Source organism: Procambarus clarkii, chromosome 47, assembly GCF_040958095.1.
Source record: "Procambarus clarkii isolate CNS0578487 chromosome 47, FALCON_Pclarkii_2.0, whole genome shotgun sequence".
NCBI lineage: Eukaryota > Metazoa > Arthropoda > Malacostraca > Decapoda > Cambaridae > Procambarus > Procambarus clarkii.
In genome coordinates, this window is record NC_091196.1 from 8,895,078 (window position 1) to 8,906,256 (window position 11,179).

The following is an 11,179-nucleotide window of genomic DNA, read 5'->3' on the forward strand; positions in this document are numbered from 1 at the left end:
GTAGGCAATTGATAATGGTCTCTGCCATGATCTTCACGATGGTTTTCAGCTGGACCTCGGTAAAACTGTATAGCTGGTGTGTTGAATCCGAAAGTAAGTGGTTTCTGCTCTTTTGCATTTGCTGTACTTCTGCAACACTTTCGTGTAATGTCTGATTCGGAATTAACAGATTCGGGAAATTTTGCTCTGTGAGAGTGGGTGGCTGTTGTGGCTGTGCACGAGTGTTCCAGACGTTGGTGTTGGTGTATGTATTGCTCGTCAGTGTGTTGATCCTGGCCTGAGCTGTCTGCACTTTTATTTTCCGTGCAGAGCAGGTTGTGCTCCAGGCATGATGTTTGCCTCCACAATTTGGACATTTGGCTGTTGTGGGCTGGTTTGCCTTGTGCTTGGCAATACAGTCTTTGGTTGGATGTCTCAGGCTGCACACTCCGCATCTCTCCTGTCCTGTGCAGCGTGACTGATGGTGGCCGTATTTCTGACACCTGAAGCAGCGTAGGGGTTCCGGGACGTATGGCCTCTGTCGGTATGTCCCCCAATTTCCAAGACCGAATGTTTCCGGCACATGTCCCATGACGGTCACCAGAACCTGACGCGTCGCTGCCTTGTCTACTTTTGAGCGGCAACGTTCCGCATTCAGGATTTACTTGTGTTCTAGTACTGGATCCAGGGGAAAGTCGATTGGGTATCCCAAAAGCACGACTCGTGTGCGTCTTTCTGAAGGGTCCAGCTTTACCAAGCATACAGGTTTCCCTTGCAGGACTCTTACCTTCTCTAAGTAATGTGCAGTCTGTTGGTCTTGTGGAGACATTATTATTTCTCCCTTCAGGTTGACTGTAATGGAAAGTTTGAGCTCTGGTTGTTCTTTTTCCATTGCCGTTACTACTCCATATGCTGTAGGAAAGTGGTCCGTCTGCACGATCTTGAATTTTGGAAGATGTGCAGAGGCTGGCGATGACTGGTGTGAGACTGGTGGTGACCTCCCCTGTCTCATACTGCTGTCTTGCGGCTGGGCTGTGGAGAGAGGAACAATGGCTGACACCGGCTGGTGTGAAACTGGCGGTGTCCTCTCCTGACTCATACCGCCGTCCTGTGGCTGTGTTGTGGACAGAGAAGCATTGACTGACACTGGCTGGCGAGCGACTGACGCTGTCCTCTCTAGGTCCATTACGTCCGCTGACTTACTGGTAGAAGCAAGTGGAAAAGCCTCGATAGCAGTTTTCTTCGGTGCCTGCTGCACCTCGGTCCACCGTCCTTCCTCGTCCGAAAGCTGCTTCCATTTCCTCTTGCTCTTAGCCTTCCCCATGACACTTCACGTAGTGAGAACCGACTCAAACTACCGGAGCGAGCAGGCGACACGTCCTCACTGCACGTTAGCTCAGGAGCAACCTTTAGTATAGCGATGAATGTTGCTATTATGTGCAACAGAGCGCTGCTTTTTTCGAAAACGCACGTTTTTTACCTGTCACAAAGGTGGCATCGATATAGTAGGTATATAAAAAGACGCGCCTATTCGAATGCAACGTTGTCTCAAAATTTCAAAGCAATTGGTGAAGAACTTATGAATATTACAGCATGTGTTGCTCTTACTTTTAAAAGATGGCGCTGTTTAAAAAAAAGAAAACATGTTTTTATCCTGTCACAGTTGTGGCATGTATATGGTAGATATATAAAAAGACGCGCCTATTGGAATGCAACGTTGTGTGTAAATTTCAAAGCAATCGGTAAAGATGTTTCTAAGATTTCCCTCACATGAAAAACAATGTTTTTCAGAAAAAGCATGTTTTTTTACTGTCACACACGTGGCATATGTATAGTATGTATATAAAAACCTGTCCGGATGCGAATGGAACATTGTGTGAAAATTTCAAAGCAATCAGTGAAGAACTTTCGGAGATTAGCGATTTTGAACAAACGAACATAAAACAAATTTTGAACAAACGAACACAGGGATAATAGCTTCGTTGGACGTAGAATCACTGTTCACCAACGTACCTGTGGACGAGACAATCGGGATGATAGCCGACAGAGTGTATCGTGATCCAGCCTGTACTCCTCTTGACATACCAGAGAATATTCTAAGGAAACTACTCCAAGCTTGTACTAAAGAGGCACCCTTCTTGAGCCCGGATGGGCACATGTATAAGCAAGTAGATGGGGTCGCCATGGGTTCTCCCCTAGGTGTCCTGTTTGCAAACTTCTACATGGGTACCATCGAGAAAAAAGTCTTAGTCGACATAAACTTGAAACCGGCCATATACTGCAGGTATGTTGACGACATTTTTACACAGGTACCTGATGTCAGACATCTGCAGGAGCTGAAGGAGGCGTTTGAGCAGAGTTCCGTGCTGCGTTTCACTTACGAGATGGAAAAGGATGGGAAGCTGCCCTTTCTAGATTAACAGTCATGGAAAAGAGCGGAGGTTTCCACACTGCAGTCTACACTAAGGAAACGAACATAGGAATGTGCCTAAATGCCAACAGCGACTGCCCAGACAGGTGCAAGAGGAGTGTTGTTAACGCATATGTCGACCGTGCTCTCAGCCACAGCTCAGAATGGAAGCAAGTCGACGAAGAACTCTGTTGGGTAAGGCAGGTCCTAGTCAACAACGGCTTCTCCAATGGTTTCGTCGAAGACATCATAAGAAGGAAAGTGAAACGCCATGCAACCTCTGAAGAGACAACTAACACAACAACTATACCCCCTATTAGACTATTTTACAGGAACTTCTTTTCCACAGCTCATAAAACGGAGGAAAGGGTCCTGAAAGATATTGTTAATAGAAACGTTATCCCTACAGACAAAAATCAGAGGATACAACTGACGATTTACTATAAAACCAGAAAAACGGCCAGCCTACTCATGAGAAACTCTCCAGACACAAAGCAGAACGCTTTAAAAGAGACCAACGTCGTCTATGCCTTCAAATGCCCTCTTGGGGATTGTAAGCTCCAAAAAACCCAGTATATAGGCAAGACAACAACATCTCTTTCTAGGCGTTTAACGATGCATAAGCAACAGGGCCCCATTAGGGAACATATAATCTCTTCCCACAACCAAACCATCGCCAGAGAAATCCTAGTAAACAACACAGAAATCATCGATATATACAGCGATAGCAGACGGCTTGACGTTTGCGAGGCACTACACATCAAAAAGTCAACACCAGCAATCAACAGCCAATTAATGCACAACTATATTCTACCCACCTCAAGACTCCGCTCCAATATAGAAGCATCAAGAAATATGGACCAATAGGCTTTCTACAAATCACTTCCATTCAATACCCATTGTTTCGTGTTCTGTCTTGTGTTTAGGAATTTAATACCCTATTAATACCACCTCACCCCATCCACCTCACTCAAATGTAGATATAAACAAATCGAAGATGTGTAAGTTCTATTCAGTTGTGTATGTGTAAGCTAAAGTCTTTGAAAATGTAATAAGTTTTATGAAACGCGCTCAAGTGTCGCGTCAGACTAGAAATAAAAACGAATTTTGGAGAATTGATTTTTGAATTAACACCAACAGTGAAAAGAAATGTACGAAAGATTGAGAAAATTCGTGTTAGAATTATTAATCTTACTTCTTTGGTCATATTTAATAATATATGTCTACAGGAAAGACTGCTACCAAAATATACTAATATATATATATATATATATATATATATATATATATATATATATATATATATATATATATATATATATATATATGTCGTACCTAGTAGCCAGAACTCACTTTTTGGCCTACTATTCAAGGCCCGATTTGCCTAATAAGCCAAGTTTTCCTGAATTAATATATTTTCACTAATTTTTTTCTTATGAAATGATAAATCAACCCATTTCATTATGTATGAGGTCAATTTTTTTTTATTGGAGTTAAAATTAACGTAGATATATGACCGAACCTAACCAACCCTACCTAACCTAACCTAACCTATCTTTTTAGGTTAGGTTTGGTTAGGTAGCCGAAAAAGTTAGGTTAGGTTAGGTTAGGTAGGTTAGGTAGTCGAAAAACAATTAATTCATGAAAACTTGGCTTATTAGGCAAATCGGGCCTTGCATAGTAGGCTGAGAAGTGCGTTCTGGCTACTAGGTACGACATATATATATATATATATATATATATATATATATATATATGTTGTACCTAGTAGCCAGAATGCAGTTCTTGGCCTACTATGCAAGGCCCGATTTGCCTAATAAGCCAAGTTTTTCCTGAATTTTAATATATTTCTATTTTTTTCTTTTGAAATGATAAAGCTATCAATTTCATTATGTGTGAGTTCATTTCTTAAAATTTGAGTTACAACTAACGGAGATAAATGACCGAACCCAACCTACCCTACCTAACCTAACCTAACCTATCTTAAACTAACCTAAACTAACATTACTAAATCAATAATTTATGTTCTAATATAATATAATAAAAATATTTAAAATAAACCAACTGGAAACAATTTATTGAAAATATAATTTGCGTAATTGTGGCTTTAGGCATTGTATGTACTAACTTTGTCTATAAATCTATAAATTATTGTAAAATCTCTTGTATGTATGTACCTTACCTGAATAAACATTTATTTAGTATTATTTATTATTATCTGCAGCACTCAACAAACCAGCTGCTGGTGGCGTGTTTCGTGCTGTAGCTGCTGGTGTGTTGTGTGCTGCAACTGGTTATTTGCTGTGGGCTTCAGCTGCTGGTGTTTTGTTAGCTGCGGCTGCTAGTGTTTTGTGAGCTAAAGCTGCTGGTGTGTTGTTTGCTGCAGCTGCTGATGTGTTGTTAGCTGCGGCTGCTGGTGTGTTGTTTGCTACTGCTACTGATGTGTTGTGTTCTGCAGTTGCTAGAGTGTTTGGGTGCTGCAACTGCTAGTATGTTGTGTGCTGCATCTCCTGATGTATTGTGTTCCGCAGCTGCTGGTCTGTTGTGTACTGCTGTTGCTGGTGTGTTGTGTACTGCTGTTGCTGGTGTGTTGTGTGCTGCAGCAATAGGTGTGTTGTGTGCTTGAGATGTTGATGTGTTTTGTGCTGCAGCTGCTGATGTTTTGTTCTGCCTCTGCTGATGCTTTTGTGTGCTACATCTGCAGGTGTGTTTTGTGCTTCAGTTGCTGCTGTGTTGTGTGCTGAATCTCCTTGTGTGTTGTGTGCTGCAGCTGGCTTTGCTGTGTGCTGCAGCTGGCTTTGCTGTGTGCTGCAGCTGGCTTTGCTGTGTGCTGCAGCTGGCTTTGTTGTGTGCTGCAGCTGGCTTTGTTGTGTGCTGCAGCTGGCTTTGTTGTGTGCTGCAGCTGGCTTTGCTGTGTGCTGCAGCTGGCTTTGCTGTGTGCTGCAGCTGGCTTTGCTGTGTGCTGCAGCTGGCTTTGTTGTGTGCTGAAGCTGGCTTTGTTGTGTGCTGCAGCTGGCTTTGTTGTGTGCTGCAGCTGGCTTTGTTGTGTGCTGCAGCTGGCTTTGTTGTGTGCTGCAGCTGGCTTTGTTGTGTGCTGCAGCTGGCTTTGTTGTGTGCTGCAGCTGGCTTTGTTGTGTGCTGCAGCTGGCTTTGTTGTGTGCTGCAGCTGGCTTTGCTGTGTGCTGCAGCTGGCTTTGTTGTGTGCTGCAGCTGGATTTGTTGTGTGCTGCAGCTGACTTTGTTGTGTGCTGCAGCTGGATTTGTTGTGTGCTGCAGCTGGATTTGTTGTGTGCTGCAACATCGTGTGTTGCAGCTAGCTATGTTGTGTGCTCTAGCGGCAGTTGATAATTTGCTGTGTAATTCAGCTGGTAATGTGTTCTGTGCTGCTACTGCTGCAGAGATATGCTTCTTACCAAAATAAATTACATATATTCCATATTGTTATAATCGCTTGTTGACTAACTTTTTAAATTGTTTCACATATTTATTAATACAATTTAGCTATGATGTTATACGATTTGTTAACATTCTTCATAGTAAAATTGTTTGACACATCATCTGAAACAATTGATATTCTTAGTCATGCCAACTTAAGGCTAGTTACGTGCACTGCCACGTTAACTTTAGATTGTTAACGATGTTTGCCACGTCAACTTTAGGCTATTAACGGTCATCTTAAGGTTATCTTGAGATGATTTCGGGGCTTAGCATCCCCGCGGCCCGATCCTCGACCAGGCTTCCTTAATGTTACTCCCCCAGGAAGCAGCCCGTAGCAGCTGTTTAACTCCCAGATACCTATTTACTGCTAGGTAACAGGTGCATCATGGTGAAAGAAATTTTTTGCCCATTTGTCTCCGCCTCCACCGGGGATTGATCCCGGAACCTCAGAACCACGAATCCGAAGCGCTGTCCACTCAGTTGCCAGGCGCCCCTCTGTGACACCGTCTGCTGTCACACCCACCGTGACAGCAGACGGTGATTGCTACGTTAACTTGCGGCTATTAACGGCAAAGAACAGCGAACTGAAAATATAAAAATATGTTTATGAATTAAATACTGTGATATAATACTCATATGTAATGTGGACGAAACAAAAGTTACTGGTATAAACCATCTCTTACCCAGGCAGCTGACAGCTGCTTGACACTCACCAAAAGAAAAAGGAACCCATAATGAGAGTCAAACAAGGAGAAGTTTGCCAAAAAATGCGAAATACATTTTTACACAGAATCCAGTGACTCTCCGTGCACGACGGAAAAGTTTCACTAATGAGTTGGATCTGTCGCTAACAGGGTGTTCTGCTTTTCATTTTATACCATAAAAATACGTCTTAAAATCTGTCTTACAATTACAAATTTAACACAGGAGCTCACTGTGAATTAATGGTGAATACTTAGTCTTTACTGGTCGCTATTGAATGATAAGACTGACAGATTGCTGATGAATGCAGAGACTAGCAGATTATTGTTGAAAGATAATATTCACGGTTGTTGGTGAATATTCATTCCTACGGGTTGTTGTTGAATGATAAGACTCAGGTATTGTGGTGACTGCTTATTCTTAATTATTATTGTGGAATAATAAGACTTACTGATACTTTAGTTTAAAAAAATTCGTGAATGGTTAGTTTTCCGAAATTTCGTTGAATGCTCTGTCTTACGGAAAAATATGAATGAATGAACGGTGAATGAAAAGTCTTACAGATTGCTGGTGACTGCTCAGTCATATTGGTTATTTTTTACAATCTAGCAAATGCCGCTGATGATATCCTTTTGAAGTTGGCTTCTGGGGACTGGTTCGGTGTGATATCAACCCCCAGAACTTTCTCTGTATGTGATTCTTGCAGGATTTCACCTCCCAGATGGTACCTTTTGTACCATCTGGGTAACTTGTAATCACCTATTTGTACTCACCTATTTGTGCTTGCGGGTGTTGAGCTCTGGCTCTTTGGTCCCATCTCTCAACTGTCAATCGACTGGTGTACAGGTTCCTGAGCCTACTGGGCTCTATCATATCTACAATTCAAACTGTTTGCGGAGTCTGCCTCCACCACCTCACTGCCTAATGCATTCCATTTGTTAACTACTTTGACACTGTAAAATTTATTTATAATGTCTCAGTGGCTCATTTGGGTACTCACCATCCACCTGTGTCCCCTTGTTCGTGTTCCACCGGTGCTAAAGAGTTTGTCTTTGTCCAACCTGTCAATTCCCCTGAGAATTTTGTAAGTGGTTATCATGTCTCCCCTTACTCTTCTGTCTTTTCGGGACGTGAGTTTCAGTTTCTTTAGCCTTTCCTCTTAGCTCATACCTCTCAGTTCCGGGACATGTTAGGTGGCATACCGCTGAATCTTCTCTAACTTTGCCTTGTGTTTAACTAGGTATGGACTCCAAGCTGGAGCTGCATATTCCAGGATTGGTCTGACATAAGTGGTATAAAGGGTCCTGAACGATTTTATACATAAGTTTATACAGGCAATTCTTATGTTGGCCAGTCTAGCATATGCTGCTGAGGATATCCCATTAATGTGAGCCTCTGGGGACTGGTTCGGTGTGATATCAACCCCCAGATCTTTCTCTGTATTTGATTCTTGCAGGATTTCACCTCCCAGATGGTACCTTGTGTACCATCTGGGTAACTAGTGTACCATCTGGGTACCTTGTACTAACCTATTTGTACTCACCAATTTGTGCTTGCGAGGGTTGAGTTCTGGCTCTTTGGTCCCGTCTCTCAACTGTCAATCAACTGGTGTACAGGTTCATGAGCCTACTGGGCTCTATCATGTCAACCCTTGAAACTTTGTATGGAGTCTGCCTCCACCACATCACTTCCTAATGCAATCCATTTTTCAACCACCCTAACACTAAAAAAGTTACTTCTAATATCTCTGGGGCTCATTTGGGCACTCAATTTCCACCTATGTGCCCTAGTGCGTGTGCACTCTTGTGTTAAATAGAATGTCCTTATCCACCCTATCCATTCCTTTGAGAATCTTGTATGTGGTGATCATGTCCCCCCTAACTCTTCTGTCTTCCAGCGACGTGAGGTTTAACTCCCATAGTCTCTCCTCATAGCTCATTCCTCTCAGCTCCGGTACTAGTCTCGTGGCAAACCTTTGAACCTTCTCCAGTTTAGTTGTATGCTTGACTAGATATAGAATCCATGCTGGAACTGCATACTCCAGGACTGGTCTGATATATGTAGTATACAAAGTTCTGAATGATTCCTTACACAAGTTTATAAATGCCGTTCTTATGTTGGCCAACCTGGCGTATGCCGCTGATGTTCTCCTCGTGATATAGGGACAGGTCTGGCGTGATATCAACCCCCCAAGTTTGTCTCTTTCTCTGGCTTTTAAAGAATTTCATCTCCCAAATGATACCTTGTGTCTGATCTCTTGCTCCCTACACCTATCTTCATTACGTAATTATGCTTGGGTTAAACTCTAACAACCGTTCGACCATTCCTTCAGTTTGTCTAGGTCTCCTTGAAGCCTCAAGCAGTCCTCCTCTGTCTTAATTCTTCTCATAATTTTGGCATCGTCAGCAAACATTGAGAGGAATGAGTCTATACCCTCCGGGAGATCATTTACGTAAATCAGAAACAGGATAGGACCGAGTACAGAGCCCTGTGGGATTCCACTGATGACTTCACGCCAATCTTAGGAATCACCCCTCATTGTAACTCTCTGCTTCCTATTGCTTAATCTACTTCCCTATCCACTAGAGCACCTTACCAGTCACTCCTGCCTGTCTCTCCAGCTTATGTACCAGCCTCTTATGGGGTATTGTGTGAAAGGCTTTCCGACAGTCCAAGAAAATGCAGTCCACCCAGCCTTTTCTTTCTTGCTTAATCTTTGTCACCTGGTCGTAGAATTCTATTACGCCTATAAGGCAAGATTTACCCTCCCTGAACCCATCTTGGCGATTTGTCACGAAGTCCCTTCTCTCCAGATGTGTTACTAGGTTTTTTCTCACGATCTTCTCCATCACCTTGCATGGTATACAAGTCAAGGTCACTGGCATGTATTTCAGTGCCTTTTGTCTGTTACCCTTTTTGTATATTGGGACCACATTAGCTGTCTACCAATATTTCTGGTAGGTCTCCCGTCTCCAATGACCTACTAAAGACTGTGGAGAGTGGCAAGCAAAGTGCCTCTTCACACTCCTTCAATGCCCATGGTGAAATCCCGTCTGAATCAACAGCTTTTCTCACATCTAGATCCAACAGGTGTCTCTTGACCTCATCTCTCGTAATTTCGAACCCTTCCAAGGCCGCCTGGTTTACTGCCCCCTCTCCTAGCGCTGTGACTTCACCTTGTTCTTTTGTGAAGACCTCCTGGAACCTCTTGTTCAGTTCTTCACACACCTCTTTGTCATTCTCTGTATAACTGCCCTCGCCTGTTCTAAGTTTCATTACCTGTTCTTTCACTGTTGTTTTCCTTCTGATGTGACTGTGGAGTAGCTTTGGTTCGGTCTTGGCTATCCAATACCTTGGGCTGGACGGTAGAGGGACGGTCTCGCTTCATACATGTCAGCATTCAATCCCCGACCATCCAAGTGGTTCGGCACCATTCCTTTCCCCCGTCCCATCCCAAATCCTTATCCTGACCCCCTTCCAAATGCTATGTCGTGGTAATGGTTTAGCGCTTTCTTCTGATAGTTCCCTTCGGTCTTGTCTTTGCTTGCTATATCATTTTCATAATTTTTCTCTGCTTCTCTTCTCACACTAACATACTCATTTTTGGTTCTCTGGTATCTCTCTCTTTGCTTTCTCGTGTTCTGTTATTTCGGAAGTTCCTCCACGCCCTTTTGTTCAGTTCCTATGTTGTCATACATGCTCTATTAAACCATGGATTCTTCTTTTGCTTCTCGGATTTTTCTTTTTGGGCCGGGATAAACCTGTTTACTGCCTCCTGACACTATGTCACTATGGGTGACATAGTCCATCATGTCTTGTACAGACTTAGCTCTGAGGTCTGTGCCCCATGTTATATCCTTTAGAAAACTTCTCATCTCATAATTTTCCTTTCGGTATACCAGCCTTTTGTTTCCTAGTTCTTTTCGGGGGAAGATAAATCCTAGCTCTACCAGGTACTCATAAATCAATACACTGTGATCTCTCATTCCCAAGGGTGCTTTCAACTTCCCATATATCCCACTCATTTATGGTAAATATCAGAGCAAGCATGGCTGGTTAATCTTCCCCTCTCATTCTTGTCGGTCCCTTGATGTGTTTGGCTTAGAAAATTTCTTGTTGCCACGTCCAGCAGCTTAGCTTTCCATGTATCTGGTCCTCCATGTGGGTCTCTGTTCTCTTATTGTGTCCCATCTGTTGTGTACCATAGTAGTGTATGTCTCCTCATTCATATTGCTGGATCAATATGAATAACGCTGAATACTGAATCTCCGTGAATGCTAATCACTTAACAACTTATAAGACCATTTAAAATGTAAATTACTCAGTTATCTTAATTTGTGTCTCAGCCAGTAATGAGAATGTTTCATTTGGTATAGCCCCATGCGCTTTGTTTTCAACAAGCATTATATACATTTTTTTAAATTTTAATTAGAAGTTTATCAATATTTTAATTTCACTAACACAGCACTTTTCCTTTATCGTTAATTACTCTCAGGTTGAAGGACCTGTCACGTTACTGCCTTTCCCGGACGCAGCGGGAGACACTAATGAGAAAATGTAACTGTGTATTTTAATTATGTGTTGGGATAATTAGCCCCATGACACGGCACTCCAGCAGAGTTCTAGGGGCGAGAGTTTTGGCTCCATAGG

At 42.7% G+C, this 11,179-nt stretch overlaps 1 protein-coding gene across 1 annotated transcript; it reads right to left on the minus strand.

Annotated features, from left to right (window-relative positions):
- Nucleotides 1-5,081: 5,081 nt before the first annotated feature.
- Nucleotides 5,082-5,690, minus strand: LOC138350736 (uncharacterized). The gene has a single exon (XM_069301945.1). It carries the CDS (start codon nucleotides 5,688-5,690, stop codon nucleotides 5,082-5,084), a length of 609 nt encoding a protein of 202 aa, XP_069158046.1.
- Nucleotides 5,691-11,179: the final 5,489 nt, after the last annotated feature.

Coding starts and splice junctions, on each gene's coding strand:
- LOC138350736 (XM_069301945.1), bottom strand. CDS start 5,690: ATGTTGCAGCACACAACAAATCCAGCTGCAGCACACAACAAATCCAGC.